Source organism: Mixophyes fleayi, chromosome 5 (genome assembly GCF_038048845.1).
Source record: "Mixophyes fleayi isolate aMixFle1 chromosome 5, aMixFle1.hap1, whole genome shotgun sequence".
NCBI classification, from domain to species: Eukaryota; Metazoa; Chordata; class Amphibia; order Anura; family Limnodynastidae; genus Mixophyes; species Mixophyes fleayi.
In genome coordinates this window covers 189,439,469-189,464,032 of record NC_134406.1, presented here as the reverse complement: position 1 = coordinate 189,464,032, position 24,564 = coordinate 189,439,469, and the positions used below count along the sequence as shown (strand labels likewise).

The 24,564-nt window shown below is 38.7% G+C and overlaps 1 protein-coding gene across 7 annotated transcripts in view; it reads left to right on the top strand.

The window, feature by feature from the left end:
• Positions 1-24,193, top strand: part of NFATC1 (nuclear factor of activated T cells 1) — a 161,470-nt gene extending 137,277 nt beyond the window's left edge. For all 7 annotated transcript variants that reach the window (XM_075213193.1, XM_075213197.1, XM_075213196.1 and 4 more), the window contains one exon: positions 22,289-24,193. In XM_075213193.1, the coding sequence (XP_075069294.1) occupies positions 22,289-22,338 (50 nt within the window). In that variant the 3' untranslated portion in view covers positions 22,339-24,193. The remainder of the gene's footprint in view (positions 1-22,288) is intronic.
• Positions 24,194-24,564: the final 371 nt, after the last annotated feature.

Genomic DNA, 24,564 nt, shown 5'->3' with positions numbered 1-24,564 from the left:
CAAAGTTTGGGGCAGTTTGGGCCCAACAGATTGCCTACTAGAAGTTTCCTAGTGTATCATATTATCAATGTATAGATAGTTCAAGGGTTTATATACATAATATAGATGTGATGCATCCCCTGTCAAATAGTACATTGATCATACCACCTGTATCAAACCTCTTGGTGATCAGAACTTGGCCACTACTTACAGACTTCGAATCTGCGTAGACAATGTCATTCCTGCCATGAGGCTAGATGGGAAACAAAATGAATACCCTGCAAAATAATACTTTTGCCACCTCCCACTACAGATTGTGTATCACGCTGGCAACCCACCTCCGGTCACTTTGAAGGCTGCTTACTGGAGCTTTAATAACAGGCCATCCAGGCATTTGTTTCATGTGATGGCAGCGGGCTGTCAGTGAAGATCTGGGAGGCTAGCAGTCAGAGCATACCTCCAAAATTGGCACAACTGCCGGAAAGGTGGCGTGGTCATGAGTGAGGTTGCATTTCACATTGAAACCTTCCTGTGACCAGATAAACCATAAAAACCTAAATATTTTAATCACATTTGCCAACTCTCTCAGAATGTCTGGGAGACCCCCGAATTCTAGGTAGGCCTCCCGGACTCCCGAGAGGGCAGGCAAGTCTCCCACATCCTGCCAATCGGGAGACAAAATGATGCGATTCGCGGTGAATTGCGTCAGTTTGGCCCCTCTCCTATGACAAAATGACGAGTCCGTCACAGGAATGATGCGATTTTCCCTTCCCTGCTCCCTTTTGCCCTCCTACCACACCCCCTCCATGGGATCTCGCTGATGCCAACAACACAAAGTTGGCAAGTATGATTTAATATAAAAAAAATAAATTGTGAAACTTGAAATATAGGTCTATGTTTTCTTTTTTTTTTTTTATGTCTGCAGTGTTGTATACATACAGTGGGCCTGAGTCATTAAGTAGAGTAAAGCAAAAAAATGGAGTAAGTTTGCTCCTAGACAAACCATGTTACAATGCAAGCGGTGCAAATGTGTTTATTATTTTGCACATAAGTTAAATACTGGCTGTTTTTTATGTAGCACACAAATACTTATCTTTACATTGAAATTTAAAGTTGATCTAGGACATGCCTTATCCCAACTATAAATCTGTCCCCACATTTTAAATTTACCTCCCCCTCCAATGCAATGGTTTTGTCCAGGCGCAAAGTTACTCCTTTCCTATGGTTTGCTCTCCTTAATGACTCAGTATGTATAGTATCTGTGGTCAAGTGACATGAGTTTTTTTCGTCATTGTAAAATGAATGTGTGCTTATTTTAGAAAACTATAAGGATAATTCCCTAACATGGACATGCAACTGTTGTCAGTACACTAATATGTCATATTTGACAGCCATTTGGGGCACAATAGTTAGTATTGCTGTCTCACAGCTCTGGAGGGAAAGGTTCATTTCTGCCCATGGCTCAATCTATATAGAGTTTGTTCTACCCATGTTGGCTCAGGCTTCCCCTGGGTTCACCAGTTTCCTCCCACACTCCAGTGACATACTGGTAGGTTAATTGGCTTCTTAGAAATTGACCTTAGTGTGTGTGTCTGTGTGGTTCTGTTATAGCTGGTGGGTACCCACAAGAGCAGCAAAAATTGATCCTTATTTTGTTTGCTGCAGAACAAACATTATTACCTGCAGAATGGGCCGTACCGCTCCCCGGGCATTTAAAATTGAATTGTCTAGTGCCACTCACACATGTGATCAGTGCTTCCTGTCTGTAAATGGGAAAGTACCAGGGTTATGCCTGGTATATTGCCAACAGCAAAAAGTATTGTGGGGCTTTATCTTAATGTTAAGACAAACTTATCTATCCTAAATCAATCTGAGACTAATTAAATAGCTCATATTTGCCTATTCCTTGGGGAGGTCCAAGGGACTAGTACGTGATGTGTAACAATGTGATTTACGCCATCACAGACCTGCTAGCAGGCCCTCCGGTGAGTAGAGCAGTTTTTAAAAAAAAAAAATTACTTCACTTACATTTTGGATAAAACTTACTTATAAGAAGTAAAGACACAATAGCTGGAGGTCAACAGGTTGTATAATACTGGTCTGCTTCAGAAAGTTTGGCATTTTGGCTGGGCTGATCAGAGGGGAACAGCCATGGGGTCTTAATTTGGCTGTAGTTAGTGGCACCAACACATCTTTGCTCTGATACTATCTGGAGATCAGCAACATTTACAAAGTTGTTCCATGAAGTACTTACCTTATCTCACTTTAGGCTGCAGAATTGTGGACATTTTCACTGGGAAAGCTCGACCTTAAGTGTTTTCAGTTCTATCACACCAGGCAGAAGAATGAATAGAGCTGATACAATCACAGTCAATTCATAAAATATATATTCATCTAAAAGCAATTTTACAAATACAGTGCAGAGTGGCGAAGCAAAGTGGAATTTGAATACTGTGTTGTATTGCGATCCTGGGGTGGCGTTAACAGAAGATATATCGCATTGGTACTTGGTAAATTGGCTGCTCCATGCAAAGGCAAGAGGAAGGCGTCATCTGCAAAAGTGGTGGTGGGTTATCCTCTTAGATGTATAAGACGATGCGATAATGAGGCCTATGGCTGGTTGAACCTCAATAGGGCATTTACCTTTCCATAAATAGACCCAGTGGTCTGCTAAGCAGTATTTCCTGTCAGCAAATTTCAGCTCATACTGGGAGTTGTAGGTTCCCAATACAGTAGGCAAGACTTACATATACAGTATATCCTTGTAAATTGTTAGTAAATTAATTTAATACTCACTAACCCATGGTTCAATTCAGAACCACTGCTCAAAGTGTGTTTGGAAATTCCCTTTTCTCACATTTGCAGCACTTTTTCCAGACTCTTCAGCTCTTCAGTCAAGGAAGTTGTTGAAGTTTTTTTTGCCCTAGTACAGGAAGATAAATCACCAGTGAATAACACTACATATGCTTCTCACGTGTGCACTGTGAGTGTGAGACATATGGATAGTTTCTGATCTTTATTATTATAATTTTTATTATTATTACCATGAGTAACCGATAACAACATGGAAAATAGTGTCTACATGGAATGAGATGCGGTCTACCACATGTGAGTGATTAGTGGGCTGGATATATTTAAGGGACACTCTGAATTTTGAGGCCAATTAAATTATAAATATTATGGCTACAAGATTGCATTGTTCGGAGAATATTATCAATACATGGCAATATATGCATATATACTAGAAATACACATTTTCTGATCAGACGATATTAGGTTGTACAGTATCCTATAGAACAGTGTTTCTTAAACCTGGTCCTCAGGACCCCTAACAGTGCAGGTTTTCCATATATCCTTGCTTTAGCACAGGTGTATTCATTACTGACTGACACTGATCCACAGGTGGTATAATTATATCCCTTGTCACATGGAAAACATGCACTGTTAGGGGTCCTGAGGACAGGGTTTGAGAAACACTGATTTAGAAGACCTGAGCAGTTGTCAGAATATAGACTTGTAGAACTGTATCTGGACCATGAATTATGTGCTAGATAGGTCTGCCTTAGAACTGCTTACATGTACTTAAAGAAACAATATTAGTATTTTACTTTGTTTTTGCAGTACAATGTTATCATTATCAAGATATATTATATTATATTACATTTATTATATTATATCATTTATATATTATAAAGAAAATTCAAGAACAAGAGGCTTCGATTGCTAATTCATTACATTTCTGAGTGCTGTCACCAAAATTTGCCAAAAGGGGCACCAACAAAGGACTTTACATAGGAGCATCTACATGGAGTATACAGTTATAACTATTTGTCAGCTGCTTTGCAGCAAAGGAAGTTCCAGAAAGTCAACATCTCATTACAATCAGTTTATTTTTATTTCTTCTTACATGTATTCATTATTCTTTTGATATATAAAGGTTGGTGGCATCAAGTGGCTAGTGGTCCATCCATCGTACTTTAAGCTAGGGGTAGTGGGGGCTATAGCTGTGCTCGGGCATAGATATAGGCCATCCAGAAGCATTCTGGGAATTTATTATGGATGACGGTTTTACTGTTTCACTTAAATCTGCTACAAGGGGGGAATTATAGGCTTTATTTTGTTTTACTGCAATACTACAGTCTGTACAAAACTGTACTTTATGTGAACATAGTAAGCCCCTCCCAAATGTTAACCCTCTCATGTTCCAATAATAGTACTTTGGTGGTACTGAAAGTGATTGGTAGAGGAGCTTGCTCTTTGTAAGTGCCAGGAACCTTAATGCAGTGAATGGTGGTGTTTCAAGGGGAGGTACCTTCACCAAAGTACTATTACTGGGAAGGTAAAAGGATTTATCAAAAGACATATTTAAAATAGAAAGTCCATTAAACGAAGCTTAGCATATGGATAGTTGATCACTATGAGAAGCAGTCCGGCCTACAAGTATTACAGGAAACAAGGTGCGTGGACGCAACATGCTCTATTTCTGTACAAGCTGTGTTTTGCATAGGGCTGAGTGATCTCTGTACCAAGCTCTGTTAGCACTGCCTTCAGCAATAATTTAAATGTGGCATAGTCTGGAAGGAGTCATAAATAACTAAATCAATATTTTTCAGATGTCTAACTTATACTATGTAGAAATCCACATTATGTAGACAAGTTTGTTATGTTTTTGGCTAATTTCTGTTATTCCAAATACATTGTTTTCTATGTTTATTTATTTCAATATATATATATTTTTTTACCACAAACTTAGCTGCAAATTCATATGAGATACTTCTTTTTTTTTTTATATAGAGATATCCCTGGAGTGTGTATATTGGCAGGTGGTGATTCTGTTATTTATGGGCAAATATTTTATTCTGTGGGTGGAGCAAATTACCGGATTTTCTGCCATGAAAGATCAATTCCAAAGTTTTGAACTTTGGTTACGCAAGACAATCTTTTTGTTGTCCAAAGGCTTCCCAGTTCTCAGCTAATTTGGTTTGACCATATTGGCAGACGACGTCAAAATATATTAGTACAGCAATAATAGTAGTAATTGCTATTAAATGCTGGTTTAGTTATTGTTGTTATAAATTTGTATTATTTTTTTTTTTTTATTTATAAGGTTCCACAATGTTCCGCAGCTCCGTACATAGGTGGTTAGAACATACAATAAAATTACAGAATTATATAAGTAAATACATATAAGAACAATGAGTACAGATAAGCAAAATAATAAATGTATGGATGCAATAAACAGAATAAATTACATGCCATGCAAAAACATTTTAGCATTAGAGAAAACGGGGACAGAGAGGACAACGGAGAGTTGGCAGACATGAGACACAGAGAACAGACATCAGACATAGGGCCCTATTTAACAAGTTCATAATTCCCCGACCAGCACAATTTTAAGTATCCCCTCTTCTTATAACTAGAGGATCACAGCAGTTCTCGACGATATCTGCTGCATTCCCACTGTTTTTGAATGCAAAAGCAGTCCTCATAGGTTTCTATGGGGACAGGTATTTTGCATGATTTCTGAAGCTGGCGTTAGCCATTTAAGTCTATGGGGAGAGCATTGCGGTAGAGGGATCTTCAGATCCCTCACCACATCTTACTGCCCTCCCCTCTGGTTACTATCGCAAAGGTGGTCACATTGTGATAATGTCCATAGAGGAGATAGGAGATTGGTACATTTGTATGCCCGCAGGGACAGCAGGTTATCATGACTGCTGTTCCGAAATAGTAATTTTGATATATTGCCATGATCTTTCATTCCTTATCATGAATGAAAATGAATGTGTACAAAAAGTGGTGATTGTTAAATACGGGACAAAAGGTAGAGAACCCTATCCGTGACAGATAACATTTTAAAGTGTGGGGTTTACTATGGGGCAGAAGTCTGCAAGATACTGAGGTCATGATGTAGAGAATCCTAGATGGGGCCATGATGGTGCAGGGGCCTGTTTGAGCAATATCAAGGATGGTGAAGGGACCTTGAAGGTGCAGGGGCCATAATGGTATCTGGGCCTAGGTAGTGTAGAAGTCCAGATTGTGATAAGAGAGTTATGACAGTAGCAATCTAATCAGTAATTTGCAATGCAATAAGTTGTTAAACGACAGCAAGACAACACTATGACAAAACAAAGTTGTGTTAGAGCAGTACAATGACAAGGCAATGTAGTACAATAATGGTAGAGTTAAAAACAGAAAATACAATGGCAACAGGAAAATAGTTTGAGGGAAAATTAGTGGTAGGAGAGCAGTGGAGAGACAGGCGCACTAGTGAAGTGGTGAGGAAAAATGGTGGCTGAGTGGTTAGCTCTTCTGTCACAATGTGCTGGGGCGATGAGTTTGATTTCCGAACAGGGCCTTTATCTGTGTGGAATTTGGATGTTCTTCCCTTGTTTGCTTGGGTTTCCTCCGGGTACTCCGGTTTCCTCCCACACTCCAAAAATATACTAGTAGGTTGATTGGCTGCTGACAAAATTAACCTTAGTCTGTGTGTGTGTGACGCTATATAAATAAATGGTGATGATTATGATGATGATGATGATGGTGAAAGTAGAGGTGAGAGAGTTTGTGGAAAGCAGAAGTAACAAGTGAAAGGGTAATGGTCAGAGAGAGTTAAGCAGATAGATGGTGAGAGTAAAGGAGGGAAAAAAGAGAAAACAAAGCTAGAATGACCAAGTTACAATGTCTAGCACAGTGAAATAAGAAATGGAGTGGTAGGCTGCAGCAGGTGAAGCTTCTTACTGGCAGGTAATAGAATGTGTTCCCTGTATGTTCAACTGTGTTGTTTACACTATGTGAGAAAACCCACAGTGTAGGGAACCCCAACACATCTCCCCGAGCAGGAACACACTCCTGCTTGCTCCCTGCGCTCAGCCAATGATCGCCGCCTCTCCTCCACTCTTATCACCTCTTCCCACTCCAGAATCCAAGACTTTTCCCGTGCTGCCCCCCTTCACTGGAATGACCTCCCTCGTTCCATCCGCCTCTCTCCTACTCTGTGCTCCTTCAAACGTGCACTGAAAACCCACCTCTTCCTTAAAGCCTACCAACCATCTGCATAACCCCGTCATCTCCTCCACTCGCTCTCTCCCTTGCCTCATCTGGCTCCCCTTGTGCCTGTTCTGTTTTCCCTCCCTTAGGATGTAAGCTCACATGAGCAGGGTCCTCTTCCCTCCTGTCTCCCTACCTGTTTCTTCTACTCCGTGTTTATTGCTTTAACCTGCCTGAAGTTTCTGAAGTACTGGTATTTTTGTTTATTGTTTTGTAATGTTTCACCCTGTATAGTGTACTGTTTGTATGGTGTACGGCGCTGCGGAAATCTTGTGGCACCTAACAAATAAAGGATAATAATAATAATAATAATAATAATGATAAGATATAGTTTTGATGAATATTAACTGGCTACATCTCTGTGTTCACTTTTGGGAGTCAATTTCATATTGAGAAGTGTTCAATTGAATGCTCTTCCATCAGGCAGAAATATGATCATTCGTGAGTGTACCATTTTTTTAGTTTTACAAGAAACTATTGTATTATATCTTTGTATGTCATTTAGTTAAATGTTTTGCATCTTAAACATTGTGGATTCATTTTCCATATTAAACCACATTCATAAGTTCATGTCTCTGTGTTCTTACGAATCCACATCAGACTTAGCTTGGTATCAGAACGGTTGTCACACACATGTCACACACACACACGTCACACACACGTCACACAGCCTCTAGTGAGTGCTGGATTGTGACAAGCTTGTATCACGAGTTGCTCTGCCTTTGCCACCTTCTTTACATAAAGTGTTAGCAGGACTACACAGGGAAAATAAAGTTCTCTGCGTTTATTAGCAGCAATTCTCATGGTTGTGTTACAGATGTCTCTCAGCTGCTGCAAGAGATCTGTCCCATTACTGTAAGTTTAGATTGTGACCTTTCATAGCGTATTACTGTGAGGAAGGGAGGTTGTGGAATGTTCAGCATGGCTGTCAGTATCACAATGGAAATCTGTTGGTGCTGTGTCTTCTATTTGAATCATAAGCAAATTAATCAAGAAGTGAAACTGATATTCAGAGTACAGAGAGTAAGAATAGGCTGTAGCACAACGTATACTAAATGTAATTCACCTTGATATATTGTGCTGATCATTTACCTGCGCTACATAGGAGGAAGGTGAATTTTATTTAAATCTGAGTTCAGTAAAATTAGTACTGACTCTTATGTGTACACCAGAATGTAATCTAATACCAGATTATAATCGCCACCTCCACCCACCCTCAACCCCTTCCTCAGATTACAGCATTACACCCCCTCATTTCTGGTACAACACATGTTTACAGTTGTTTAACTGCTATCATTCCACTACAGTTGGTGAATACTTTGCAAAGATTAAAAAAAATGTAGATCACTGTCAGTATTGCTATAGACAGAAATATAGAATTATCAGTGAATATATAATGATGCTTGCGCTTGGGATGCAACATTTCTTCCATATGGATCAGCAGACCGCACACACTTGCCTGACATTCGGTTTGTCATATTGTCAGTCATATTATTATTTTTATTAAGATTTATCACATAGACAATATTTATCACACACATGTTCGACAGTTCAAAATGTATTAATCACTCAATTTGCAGTAATTGCCCACAAAATAGTTATTATGGCGGGGTATATTGTGATATATCTATATATATATTGATTATAACACACCAAATACACATTGTCCAAGGACAAAACACATCAACTGTGTGCTCTGTGTTTTAACCCTTGGATTGGCAGCTGCTTCCTGTCCCGTGTGTACATATTTGATGAAAATAAGACAGTGCTGATAGATCGTTGATTTTTCTCAAGTCTGAAGGGGGGACGGGTAAAATATGAATTCATCTCATTTTACTCAAATCTTAATTACATATTGTACTTCACAATAGAATCATCAGACTTATTTTGCTAGCAGAGTATGACGAGAATCATTTTGCAAGTAGTATTCTCAGATTATCGGGCCTATTTATCCATATGTGGCGATAACAATGATTTTCTATTACCTTATCATAGCAATATAAATTCTGTTATCGCTGCAAATTATCAATAAAGTTTCTCTGAAGCAGTTGAGCGATGCTCAGAAGCCTCCTTGATACTGGTTGGGAGCAGTATGGCTTAGATTACCACTTTTCCGGGCCAGTCTGGGGATATGACTTGGCTAACCGGTTTGTGCATATGCAATGGAACTGAAAACCCAGGCTTTCAGTTCCACTAAGTGAAATAAAAAGAAAAGTTAAATAAAGCATATTTTTTAAAGTTAAAAATGTAGGATTGCAGTGTTATCCTTGATAAATAGGTTTGCAGCGTTATCTCTGGGGTTAACCCATTGATAGATTTGCGAATGATAGAAAGCCCTATCTCAGGCATAACGCCCATTTTCACAGGAGGTATTTCATAAATAGACCCCAGTGTCCTTGTTTGTCATCACACTTTAATTTATCTTGTACATAACCTGGAATGTGTGTATGCATCAATTGATGCGTTACCTTTGGTCAAAGTGGAAATTTAGAAGTGGTGGCATGACAAATGCAATGTGAATGGAATGTGATAGTTTTACAATGAAGGCAGTAGGAGAAGTGGTGGTATGACATATCACTGTGTACACCCCCACTTACACCACTGTTCGTTACTGTAACTTTTTATCTCTGTGTTACTAGTCATGTGATCTTGTCACATCTTTTTATTAACATATCTGTTGGAAGTTAGCCTTTGTCTTTATATACAAGTAACAATGAACCAGCCAGTGCTGGGATGGTCAGTCGCTGACACTCCAGCTTGTACTGCATGGTGCTCAGACAGTCACCTGGTTGCGCATCATGGAAGATGCAGTTAAGCCCCGATTGAGTAACACTTATACTAATGATATACACTATAGGGCAGATACACTTCCATACAAGAAGCAGAATGTATTTTCCTAACCAGTGTGACAGGTTCCTTTTTTTTTCTAAAAATATTCCTGTCTCCTTCAAAGTTTAAACTTGTGCAGAATGAAAAAGTCATGTGCTGCTCGTGTTCTGTGCCTTCTGAGAATGGCTGGAACCTGTCAGAAGGGTATAGTATGGGAGTAAAAACAAACAGCTGGAATATTAATAGAAATGGAATATCTTCCCTGCTAGTCTTCTTTTGAGTAGTGAATGTATAACATAAACAAGCGAGACATGTGTCAGGAAACTAGGAGGCCCAGAGCAGTGTGTCCAGGGGTTTTCCTAGTTATTTACAGTCTCCCGGTTTTTCAGCCTCTCATCAAATTTCAGGGAGCACCCTTCCTCCACCGCTCCACTTCTCCTTCATTGTAATATACTCTTTTGTGTCAAGACTGGGTGCGTACAGTAGGAAAATGTTTCTACTTAATTGTTTGACAGTCACATCTGACAATGCTAGTCATCGCTGCCAAAACCACATGCTTAGGGGAGGATCGTGTTTTATTAGAACTTGCTACTTGTTGTCAGTTAACAACGCCTCTATCCAATCCACCATTCCAAAAACAGCATGGCCTACGGCAATAGATTATTATGATTAGACAGATACAAATACTTTAACATTAAACAAATCCAATGCACCTGAGGTAACAAAAAAAAACAGTTGAACTCTTGCAAGAATGTGTTACGCTACACTTTCCATTACTTCATGACTTTTCCTATGTAGTCTCATGTTAAAACTGCTTACATGCTCCGCAATGCGTGTCACCCAGCTCACGTTTAGAAAAGTGGATTCTCTTTTATCACGAGGTGTTTTTATGTGAATTATAGGATTACAACTTCAACTTGTCATATTTTCTTACTTTATCTATGTCTATCACATTTGGTTATTTACATTGTATTTGTGTGCTTAGTTCAAATAATAGCCTATCTAATATTACAACCTCTAAAGCTCAACATATATGTACATCCAATAGTTTTGTGTGGAATAGTGATGCTATATAAAAGAGATGTTCACCAAAATACATTTTATTTAAAACTCAACCCCTTAGTTATAAGAACAATAGAGGTTCATTGCCATTGTCCCTTCTATTGAGAACATTCTCTCTCTTCCAATGAGAGCCTACTGTGTATATAACCCCTTAATTTCTCATGTTGTCACAGAGAGGACTGGAGTGGCTGTGTTCTGTTACTTGAGGTGCAGACCAATGGCATAAATACCATAAATGCTGAGGGTACAGCTGCTATGCGCCATAGATGAGGGAGACCTGGCAATGCTGGTGCACACTCCAATGCCTTTGCAAGACAACACCTTGCGCTCCAAGGGCCCAAAATCACCCACTGAGGCTACTGCTCTGCTCTGAGAAGGGCAAAGCCTCTTCTGAGAAGCGCATGAACAATGGGCATATGCAGAGCGGAGAGGGGTGCCTGGGAGGCTACAGCTGCATTGCCGGGCATCTACCTAAAGTTTGCTATGGGGCCCATCGATGCAGAGTTCTGCCCCTGGTGAGGGTGGTTAATATCCGTTAATTAATAAGCATTCTGTATTGTAAGCATGTGACTGGATTATCTTGCATTAGTTTTCTCTTCATTCTTTAGTAAGTGAAGTATCACATCTCCAAAATATTCTGACTAAGCATGGCTCAAATACAACAAAGTGACCCCATTTAGTTTGCTCTCACGTTTTGAAAGATGAAAATATCATTGTCTTATCTGTAGATTCTAACTGATGAAAACACATTATTCACATTCCAGGAAAATGAAACTTGAATGTGAATTTTTTCCATATAGTGAAATGTGTCAGCATGGTTTGTCACTTTGTGATGTATAATTTGGGTATATGTAGGTAGCATAAAGACGACTAAAAGCAGACGGTTGGCCTCACAAGAACATCCCAGAACTTCTCACGCTCAAAATTGAACTCTGGATGGATCTTAGGGCAATTCAATAAAACTGCAAGCATGATACCTCCAGCTTTCACTGTCAGCGTTTGTGTATTGCTGATGAGCCATATTTGAAATGCCACTTAAGCTGTATTCACTAAGCAGTGAACCTGGCTTAGACGAGGTATATTATAGGCACATGTAAAGCATCAATGTGCACAAGTCATATCTCCTTCACCAAAAGTAGACATTAAAATAGGCTTCACTGACACATTTTGGGACATATTTTGCTGGTAACTTCCCAGGGTCACTTTAAAGTGGATCATTGATTCTTCTCTCTGGAGTACTTTTTGCAAATACAGTATGATTAATTAATACTGAAGATGTATAGTAAAACACCTGGGTGTATTTGATACTATGGCACTTACTAACCTACTAACGCTCTTAAAAGGTGATAATAATAAAAGTTAAAAATCTGTTATGACAAAATAGAGCAAAATATGCACCTCTGTAAAAAAGCAATGTAAACCGTAGTGTTGAATTCATAACATGAGCAAAAAGTGTGTCATGCGTGTGAAAAAAGTTGGTAAAGTACTTTAAATTACCAAATAAGTCCTAAATATATATGTGGACAAGGGGAGAAGAACATAAAGTTCACAGATATCAGCTACCTGATCATTGTGGTTGGCACAATGAGCTATAAATAGCACACCAGCAGGCTGAACACATACAGTTTCTATTTGTGGACGCAGAGGAAAAACAATATGCTACAACCATGTCTCACTTCCTTTAGATGCATTGTGCATGGGACGGGCTTTACTATGTATTTGTGAAGTAATAGCAGTTACAGCCACGTCGACCATAGAAACTGACTTCATAGGTGTTACTTTACTGAGAATCTGCATTTGTGGCATCTTGTCCCACATAATCAGTTTGATATTGCAAACGTTGCTAAGTACCAGAAGTTTTTGATGTTTTTATGTCTTAGAAGATGTAGAAGAAGTTTACTAGTAGTTCACAGTTCTCATCATTATGATGATATGTGTAAGTCATATTGTACAAAGTGTATAACTTTAAATACATATAACTAGAGCATAGGCTATTATACCCAATAAATAGTGTATTTCCTGATATCCAAAGTGAGAAGCAGGGTCACAATGTCTCTTACGCATGGCTCCAATGTTTTTCAATTTCATAACCAAGAGCCTGATTCATTAAGGATCTTAACTTGAGAAACTTCTTATTTCAGTCTCGTGGACAAAACTATGTTACAATGCAAGGGGTGCAAATTAGTATTTTATTTTGCACATAAGTTAAATACTGACTGTTTTTTCATGTAGCACACATATACTTGATAGCTTATTTGTACACTAAAATTTAAAGTTGATATTTGTGTGCTACATGAAAAAACAGTCAGTATTTAACTTATGTGCAAAACAAAATACTAATTTCCACCCCTTGCACTGTAACATGGTTTTGTCCAGGAGACTGAAATAAGAAGTTTCTCAAGTTAAGATCCTTAATGAATCAGGCCCCAGGACACTCAACTGACATTACATTTTCTCCTTGCATAAATGTACATACAGGCTTCCTTTTTGGGGCCAAATATTTTACAGGTCACTATGCTTCTTATGTGCATTATTGTTGTGGTAGAACTCTATAGAGCACCACTTGCAGCAAAGGAAACATCACCATTTGGTACTGACCTACATCTGGCACATCCCCATCATTGATTAAAAACAATCAGTTTTTCCCCTCTATTCTGATCATTTCACCCATATTCGGGTTTCATATAACTCCTGACAGTACATGTTTATTGGGATTGCCTCTATTTCAAGCCACAAGTATTTAAATCTCCTTGTGCTTTAACCTGTGATGTACCTGTGCCTACATAGCACAGAAGACACTGATTGCAAGGTTTCCTGAGTGTACTCTCTCCAGTGTGAGAAGGGAGGACGGTTCCCCATTTAGTTCAATGTGTCAGCGTGGGAGCAAATTAAGCAGTAAGAACACTAGAACATTTCTATCTGGAAAATGACGTTTTTGTTCAAAGCTCCTGTCTGACACCACTAACGGACCAGTAAACCCCAAACTCTATATCTATTTCAGATATGAACCATGAAGGTGAAGTACATTGTCCAATGTTACAAAAAATATCTAGAAAGTAAAGTATTTCCTCTGCACTCCATTAAAGATAGCCGCAATCTTAGAACGGTGTCCTATTTGGATCATTTTCATGTATCAATCCACCAATCCAGACAGTGCATGTCTGCAAAGAAATTCTGCAAAGCTGTGAGTCACTGTATGCCCATTTATTTAGAGAAGCTTCAAGGGATGGATGGCAAATTTTAGACCAGGGGGAGGCAGGACTTGGCTCAGCTGCCTATTAGGAACATTTTAAAGGAAAGAAAATGCAGGTGGACCAGCCCAAGGTAGTCAACTATGGGACTGCCCCCGGGGGGCACATGCTCCCCTGCCCCCCAACTCAGCCTGCCCCTGAGAAGCACCTTCCTGCTGCAGAAGAACAAAAGAGAGAATGATGGACATATTTAGTTATGGATAAACCCTTCAGGTACACTTGCAGCTCCCTAGACTTTTGAAATAAAATTCAGGACAGCCCATTGACGCCAAGAGCCAGGCCCATGATTGCACTGCTTGTCCTATTCTATCTTGCTTTAGCCATTTATACATACACAAGTTAACCCGTGCATGATACTCATGCATTCTAGTCAAATCAAGCTACTTAAGGTGTTAAAAAGGTTCTTGTCATGCATTTGGGCCTAGCCCAGGCCTCCTCAGGGGAGGGGCGTTACTTCCCGACGCAAGCACCCTTTTTTAACGTGGTTTTGTCCACATGTCACCACCTCATCATTTTTCTCCCTCACCTCATCCTTCATCTTCATCGCCACATCCTTCATCAAGCTACTTAAGGTGTTAAAAACTCCCCACTGTCACCCCCGGCAACCACCAACCACTCCCAACTGTCACTTCTCCTTCAAGAAATATATAGGTCAGTGTATAACTCTGCCCAGCAGGTGGCGCTGCAGCTTGTTTTGTTTTTTTCCCCACACACACCACTAGGCATTTATATAGTAGATTATGAAACACAGATGAAGTGACCCACCAGCTGGACCTGTGTGGGCCACGTATTTGCTTTTATTGGGTGCTGCCTTACTGTTTACTCTGGCTAGATAAAAAATATCCCGGATTCTAAGATCACAGCACATCTTGCGACCAAAAATATATCATTACAAAATATTTGAATACTTGTCTAGTAGAGAGGAGCACTCATTTTTTAATATAATACTTCTCAGACATTGGAGTACCCTTATTTTACAGATGGAGCAGCCTGCATTACAGCATTTAGCTTACACCAGTTATAGAGACTGTTGTCGCACCTTTTTTTTTTTTAAATACATACGTGTACCTATGTGCACTACCACCTTGGCAATGCCTAAGTTTACCTAGTGGTAGCCCTGGCCCTGACTGCTGCTCACCACAAAATACACACAAAAGCCCTGCTCCATCTGTGGATGGAAAGATTTGCCCTACTTGTCTTCAAAATAAATACATTTTCAGTATATCACCCATTAAAACATAATGTTTTTTTTCCTTTCAAATTTTAGTTACATTTATGTAAATGTATTATCTGTTCAAGACGGGTTACTGACGGCGATAATAATAGCATTCATGAGTAATATGAGAAGTACTGACATGTATTTATAGTTGTTATTAATATTGGTTTCTGAAAGTCAAATAATACACCATCAGTGAAATCAGGGTATGGCCAAATTTCACATCATGTTGCTGTGATTTTCTGTTCTTGAACACTGAGTTTCCATTTTCTAACTTGAAGAAATAAAGACGTGGGAGTATAGAAAAAAACAAGCTCAACTCTTTACATTTATGTGTGGTCTAACAGCTCGCCACATCCTGTTTAACTATCTCTTTTGATAGCATCAAAGAAGCTAGCAGTTTTCATCCTACAATTCTGTATAAAGAAGTGGTGAATGTCACAGGTTACTTGAAGTTCTTAACTTGTGTACTGATCATGTTTTTTTGTTAATGGAAAAGCTGTATATGAAAATGGAAAAATATAAGTGATTGTGGGGAGCTGGATGAGGTATCTGGAAAAATAACAAACTGTTCAAAAGCAATAAAAAAAAACAACAGTCCATAAAGACATTGCATGAGGTTTGAAGTTATCATTGTTCATTAACAAAGCACAATGTTTCTCATATTGTATCATTATACCATATTACCAGTGTGATGTATGTAACATATGGCTTTAGGTGGTATATATGAATTGTAGAATGGCTGAGGTGCCGTCACACAATTTTATATGATGCACATACATTTCTGCCATAGTGCACAGGTGGACGGAGCAGAGGTTTGCTGCCGCCGTCTGAAGCAGTTGGGTGTAATGTGGATGTTCCTTGCTAAGTGAGAAGTAGGCACGCTGACACACCTAGCTTTGAGGAGAAGTACAAAAATGAAATTTAATTTTGTTGAGCAAAGTGAAAATGAGTTATACCTGTGAATATGGCTTATTTTATCTTACTTTGCATAAGGGCACATATTTGGACTCTACAAGAACATCTCATTTTTGTACCAGTTTAGTACTGGTAGAAATCAGTCCTTATGCTATACTTTAAACGGGATGCATTTTGCGGCCTACAGGTGCGGTTTGGCGGAGTAGCAGGCTTCTAGGTGCACTTTGCCCAGTGTAATAAAGCCTCCAAACAGAGGCAAGTGTAATGAAAGAAAGACTGCCCTAATATCCCCTCATTTTTATGATTCATTTAAGCCATAAATGAGCCTAAATCAAGCAGTATTTTAGGAGAAAAGCGGAAACGTTTTATGTAAGATAAGAGGTGGAGGTTGTGACGTTTACACTTTTGCACAGTGCGCCTCTTCTGGATCTCCTTCCTCCCTTCAGACTTTCAGTTTGCACAGGTGTCTCCTGAGAGTGGATAATAGGCTTGTACGGTACCTGGATGTGCGCTGGTTGGACCATGCTAGCGCACTGATTCCAAACCAAAGGACTATGCAATGCACATCCAATGTGTTCTGTAAATGAGGTGTAGGGACATATGAAACCTTTTTAATTATTTAAGAGTACATAGTTGCGTAATTAATAAGAGACATGCTTGATCTGGGATCCATATGTAAATAAGATAACAGCATCATTTTAGTCATTTGTTATTGAATACTCAATTCATAGCTCTTCATGTACTTAACTTCAGAGTGTGATGGTTCAGTTAATCTTCAAGGAGAAGTAGGAATAATGCTGAAGCAGGTTGAGAGGATGTAGGCAGCTCATAGTCCAGGCCTCATAGTAGGATTGTGATAGGTTTCTGTATGCACCAACACAAAGTTATTCCCACCACAATGTCTGCTCCATTCCCAGTTAGTACCCAACAGTCACAATTATATATATATATATATACTGTCATTTTATCAAATGATGTAACCGCCTGGATATATTTTTATGAAGTATAGTATTAGTATAGCACAATATTTTCCTCTCGTACATGGACTGCTATGGCTATACCTAAACCCTAGGATGTAATAATAAGAATTGTATTTATATAGTTCTTTTCTCCCAGTTAAGTGAAATGTGAATAAGGTGCAGTGCATGCATAGGGGAGGCAGCCAAATTGGGCTCACTCAGTTTATGCATGATGGAGCTTCAGGGGCAAAGTTACTTACGACTTGGACTAGACGGATGTGGGACAGGGGTTAGGTGGTGGGCAGCCAGCTTGTGCACATAAGTTATGCATTTAGATCATAGAGGACATGATTGGAGCTTACTTACAATCTAAAAGGGGAGGATGTTGTGGGACTGAGAGAGAGACTATGGATGACATGTGGTAGAGGAAGGTCCAGTAATATAGAGGCCTAGACAGGGCATAGGGTCAGCAGAATATGGAGCCTAGGTAGTCAGAGTGTGGTGTGGTGTAGGTGCTAGGGGGCAGGTTTACTTTACTGGGGGTTGAACGGTGCCTTGCGCCTACACCTACTTTATTGCAGGACACTGACAATTTACATTTTTATTTTGTTTAAAATACGGTAAAATCGTTAAGATGGATTTATAGAAGATGGATTTATAAAATACCATTGCCTAATACAGAAATGCTAATTTAAGCAATAGTGGAAATGCTCCACTGACAGATATTCAGTATCATATCATGTTAGTGTAATGTATGGAACTGAGTAGAGCAATCACTAAGGTTAGGGTTAAAACTTTACCAAAAATGAACCAAAAAGCCTTCCATTGTATATGAAATCTACTAAAACAGAGTGTTAGAGGAATCCCCAAGATTTAAGAAGACTTTTCACCTTTTTGAAAGCAACAGCTGTTATGGATCCTTTATGTTCACCCCTCTATAGCTTTGTTGGTTGTTTTGTAAAAATTGTGCATAAAATAGATAGAAAATAAAAATTGAAACAAATAGTCTAGATGGAAATGGAACAGTAGATTCTAATATGTTATGTTGTTGTAAGTAAATATCTGTGAAATATCACACATGGCTCACAATGCTAAACATAAATAAACAATGTAGACAGTGAAGAATGATCCAGGGCTGGATATCTATATGACATGTTAGAGACATAATCAAATATGTCTGGGACATACAGCAAGTATTATGTATAGGTCGGTTCTATCAAATCAGAATAAAATGTTTTTTCATGGAGACGGGTACATTTTACGTAGTGGTAGCAACGCTGCATTGTAAAGGGAAGATTCCCTTTACAATGCAGCGCAGCTTTAAATTTAATTGCGAAGACGCTGAACACGCCGGAGTTGAAGAATCCGGACATTAATACATTTACCCCCTGGAGTATCTTTTGAAAAAATAAATGTGACATTTATATTAATACTGGCAACAGAGGTGGGCCTAACTGAAATGTTGCCTTATTATCCTTTGCACAAATACATTTTTGTATTATTATTGTGGTGTCCATAGAAAAAATAAATATTTCACTTTAATTATGATTAGATCTACCAACAAATAGAAGATCTAAGTATTTTGCTGCCTGAGACACCTGTCCATTCCTATACATGAACGGCTCTGGGGTACAATAGAAATTACTGTTTTATCTGATGCAGCTGTAATTCACACAAACTCAGCTTGCAAACATATGGTTAGTTGTTCCACTGCCGCCCACCGGGGTATTCTCTCCAATGCAGCTTTCAGGTGTTTTGGTGGGTAGTGGTGGGGAAACCCAGGCCGTGATTCTTCTGCCAGTTTTTCCTTCCTCTTTCTTATTCAAACAGATGTTCTTTTTGTTTGTGGGTTTATTTTAGGGAGGTGACAGGTTTACATAATGTACATGGCATCATGTACAATAAACAAATATTATGGTTAACAGCTTTATTACTTATTCTAAATTCACTTTCCTAAATGTATGGTAACAATCCTATGGGCAGATTTAAATATTGACAAGTGTTAATGAGAATGAGAACATCCCAAGTGCTGCCAAGAGCATTGCTTACTATGCCCCGAAGAAACTTTTTGTGACATCATCACTCTTGGGAATATCTGATAGACACCTGATTGGCTCTGAACTATCACATGCAGTTATCATCGTAGGATCTTCAGTACACAGCACAGCCCATACCATTAGCTGATTGAAATAATGGCTAAAGCATTATAATTATAGTTGCCTTCTCTCATGGAATGTCCGGGAGACTCACAAATTTCTGGGAGTCTTTCCGGACTCCCGGGAGGGCAGGCAATTCTCCCTGATCCTGGCCGGCTGTGTAAACAAAACGGAGGGGACGGGGCCTAGTGATGTCATGGACGCGTCATCGTGGCCCCACCCCATGTTTTTTATTGGTCCAGAGTAGTGATGTCCATTTTGGTTGCGAGGCTAATTACACGATTCTTTGAGCACCTTCCCCACGCACCCATCTGCACCCCGGACCTCCCGGGAATCATCTTGCCCATGTTGGCAAGTATCATTATAATGTCAATAATGTACCCCTTGCTGTACAAAGTGAACATATTAGATGCGGTGGTAATCGTGTTACCGATTACCACAATTACAACACTCACCTGACCTACACCAAAAAAAAAAAGTATTAAAAAGCGATGTAAATATTAATAGACTTACCTGAAAACCCACTGTGTACATCACCAATGATGCAGAATGCTGACCGTAAGTGATTTCGAATGAAGACCTGTCCGGCACTACAGTTTACTGTCATCGCGACTTCTATTAACGTTCATTTATAGTGGCAATGCCGGGTTAAGTGTTTAAACACTTAACCTGCGGGATCCCGACATTGCCACTTTAAATTAACTTTAATAGAAGTCGCGATGACAGTAAACTGTAGTGCCGGACAGCTCTTCATTCGAAATCACTTATGGTCAGCATTCGGCATTTTCGGTGATGTACACAGTCGCTTTTCAGGAAAGTCTATTAATATTGACATCACTTTTTAATACTTTCGATTTTTTTTTTTGTAGCTCAGGTGGGTGTCAGATTTTTCGCAACCAAAAAACCGTACCCCACCCATTAGATGTCACTGCGGATTTCTGTGACTATAAAAATGTACAAGCCACAAACTGAATTCCTTTATACAGGTCAGGAAACACCACTTATTTTTATTTTACAGTAGAAAGTACATGACTCCTCAAAATACACAAGTTTCAAGCTGCCTAGCAGGTACACTAACACGTTGCTGCTTGCCAGAGGGAACTACAATCACAAACCTTAGTGGAACAACATTTACAGTTACATGTGCAAATCTTTCCATATATGAAACAAAAGAGAATTCCTGATCTAGTGTGATACTCTTTATACATCATATGTCAACCAGGTTTGATGTAACATGCAGAAATAATATTTTAGGAGCCCCTACCCACCTAAAAGCTATTTTCAGGAAATTGATCTAACCATATACCGAATATCTGGGACAATAATTAATTATATCTATTGGCAATATTATTTCCTATAGTGGAAAGGGAACTTTGGCAATTTTGTGTTGCTTCAATGACATGGACATTTATTTAGTTGTGAATCCTGTGCTAAAAAAGAGATTGAGGTGTTAGTGTCTGTTGACATTTAGCATATCTCTGTGGTAATCAGGTGCTTGTGGTGGCAGTGGTGGTAGTGAGTGGGTGGACAGGGTAGGGATGGAAACAGGAGGGATGTTGTACAGCTTGCTTCAGATGGCCTTTGCCAGGTTCAGTCATTTCCTGTCCGTCTGCCAAAAAACACAGGCTGATAAATTGACATAAAATGATGAGTGTGGGAACTGTATGGCCTGACAGTGTACAGGACAAGACGACAACTGTCGGAAGAAGCACTAAATAACAAAGTGTTATCCGTTCATCTGAAGATTAAGGGTTCATACAATTATTGACTGTCTTTTATTATGAGCATCCTCTTTATAACCAACAGTTATAGTAATAGTGGAAAATAGAAAAGAGAGGAGACCTCGCAGCTGAGAGCTGATGTCTGTACACAGCATGTAAGCTGCTTCCAGCTGTGCACAGATCCCAGGCATCCTTGTTATACTATTTGGAAATAATCAGTTGTTTACGATTAGTGAAACATACAGGGTCTATTGTGTCATAGAATGAAAACAGACACCATACGCTATTTATTGCTTATCCCCTCTAAAATATTTGTTATTTTATTTTTCATGATTGGAAGCATTATTGATCAGAGCACTGTAATGTCACTCATTATTGTACAGTGTATTATGTTATCCTGATGTATGAATTGCTTTATGCATTATGATCAGGGCTGGATTTACATAATTGTATTCTACAGGCACTTAATACTTGGGGATCTAAGCCCTAGTCCATCTACCAGCGCCATATTTCACCCAGAACATTCTGTAGCATTGCTAGTCCAGCTGCAGAGCAGATAACCTTGTATCAGCCTTTTATTCCCATTAACTTTTTATTCTCTGCTGGTGAAGGGGGAAAAAGTTGGACATTCGGGCTGTGAAGGACACTAGCTGGATTTCAACCACCACCAGCCCTAGGCAGTAGCCTACTCTGTCTATAGCTAAATCCGGCTCTGATTATAATTCACAAATATACACAGTAGGGGCCTGATTCATTAAGGATCTTAACTTAAGAAAACTTCTTATTTCAGTCTTCTGGACAAAACAATGTTACAATGCAAGGGGTGCAAATTAGTATTCTATTTTGCACATAAGTTAAATACTGACTGTTTTTTCATGTAACACACAAATACTTGATAGCTTATTTATACACTGAAATTTAAAGTTGATATTTGTGTGCTACATGAAAAAACAGTCAGTATTTAACTTATGTGCAAAACAGAATACTAATTTGCACCCCTTGCATTGTTACATGGTTTTGTCCAGGAGACTGAAATAAGAAGTTTCCTAAGTTAAGATCCTTAATGAATCAGGCCCTAGATCACTTGTTCCGTTAAGATACCTGGTAGTCCTGACTGCATCTTTTCTTATTGTCTTTATTTTTGCAGTAAATGAAATAATAAGAAACGACTTATCAAGCAACAATGTCCATTCATAGCTATGGCAATCCTGGACTTATTTAAATGGAATTATCTGTCACCAACCTGCTGTGGAGTGAAGACTGAGTAATGAATTGGATTTATGTCACCCAGTCCTTCTTTCTTGTCCAGAAGTTTTTCTATCTCCATTACAGCAGATGTGTTTAGTCTTCAGCCGAATCATCATCTCAAGAAAAGCAAGAAACAAATATTGTGACTATGTATTGTATGAAATATAACTGAAATACTTGACAAAAAGCTGAGGGCCAGGAACCACGACTGATCCACTTGGCACCACTGGATGCCGGCAGTGCCTTAAATGTTCATATTTGTGGCATTAGGATGAATCAAAAGCTTTCTGTTAGCTACCAAAAGAAGTATTTTCCGGTGCAATGAACTACAAAGCAACTGTTCAGCTTGCTGGATTTGATGGGAGCAAACTATGTTCTACAGAAGGAAAAGGCAATGATTGGACTTATGTACACAACACCCCACGAACTTTCAATGCTGCGGATTAAAAAGTATAGCCTTAACCTCTGCACCTCAAAGGACACCAACCTATCGTATTTGTATTCTTTGTGTGTGTGTGTGTGTATATATATATATATATATATATATATACACACCATTTTAATAAAATAATGTTTTGTTCTTAGTTTCGAACCAGAGCACACAAAAGATAACAGCACACAAAGACATATTAAACATGAAATGCATGATAAATCATAATTTCATCCCAGGATGCTTGACAGTACCAAACATCTGCTCCCCTCTATTGGCATAAGTAGTATCATATTAAGGCATATTGGGTTTCACACAAATTAACCAGTGCACCATTATCCTCATTTCCCCACCAGGAGGATATTTTTATTCCTTGTAATAAAACATACCTGCTTCATAAAAAGCAGTTATATTAAGCTAAGATTTTGCCTGCTGTATCCTAATAACTCCACGCATTGCATTTGGTGTGCATCCTGGTACATGGCTGAGCATATTTAATGGATTGTGTTGCTCAGTCATGAAAGCAAGCACTTTAGATTAAAAAAAATGCATTAAAATAAAAGCAACAAATAAAGTGTAATTTGTACATAGGTGACTTTAAGATTGTAAATATTTGGTTCCACAAAAGCCTTATATCTCTGTAATTCTTCTACAGTAGAGGCAGTTGACATGCAGCTGTTTTTAAATTACACTTCCTAGGAATACCTGTTGTCACCTGGCAGTACTAGCTGGGAGTTGTAGTTCAACGACAGCTGAGAAACACCTCCTAGGCTGTACAGGGGAATGTTACCAAAAATTGGCTGACAATGCAGTGTGATATGTGTCCATATTCATTAATATAATTTGGAGTATAATACAAATATATAGGATGACCCTGTTCATTAACTATTGTACAAGTAGCAGCTTAATATTATCACTAGTGATACATTTTTACTACATGTAACCAAACTAGCATGGTCTAATTGAAAATGAACTGTAACTAATGTTGTGCCTTAGTAATCGACGCCCTCTTCTGGAAAAATGCCTGAATTACAATCTGACTGAAGGTAACTGGCTTGAATAACTATAATGCTGTGTATTATTATGTCTTATTTTTTTGAAAGAAAATAAAAAGCCATATTTAATATTTGCACATTACTGTGATACATTGAATAGATTATATGGCTTTTCTGTACAAACCAGGCTTTTAGTTATCGTAATAACTATCTTTTAATTTTTTTTATGTGTAATCAAAAGATGTTTACCCATTATATAGCACCATAAGATTTGCATGATATATGTATACTAGTTGACCAAGTAGACAATTCAGTGCTCAGAGACTTCGTTTGCTGGCTATTCCTGAACAATATCAATAAAAGCAATATTATGAAGCCAGTATTGTATAGCTTTCTGAATTTTGCCTTATCAAACTCACTAGAATATAACACTACTCAGCATTGTCTTTATTTAGATGCATTTCTATTGGATGATTGTTATCTTCCAGCAAAGCCTTAAAAAGAAACCTTGGGGGGAAAATAAGAAATCATATGATGAAAGAAAAAAACAGAACATCCTTCTTGGCATTGCATTATGGGTAAATCTGATTGTTGTCTCAGATTGGGACTTGTATGTGGTGGAGGGGATAAACCTTAATGGAGCCAGGTCTATGCTAAGTAACTGAGTGATCTGAGAGTTGGCTCTTTGCTGATGACCTTATGAGAGTCTGTCTTTGACTATTACAAAGGTCTCTTTTACAAATATGCACG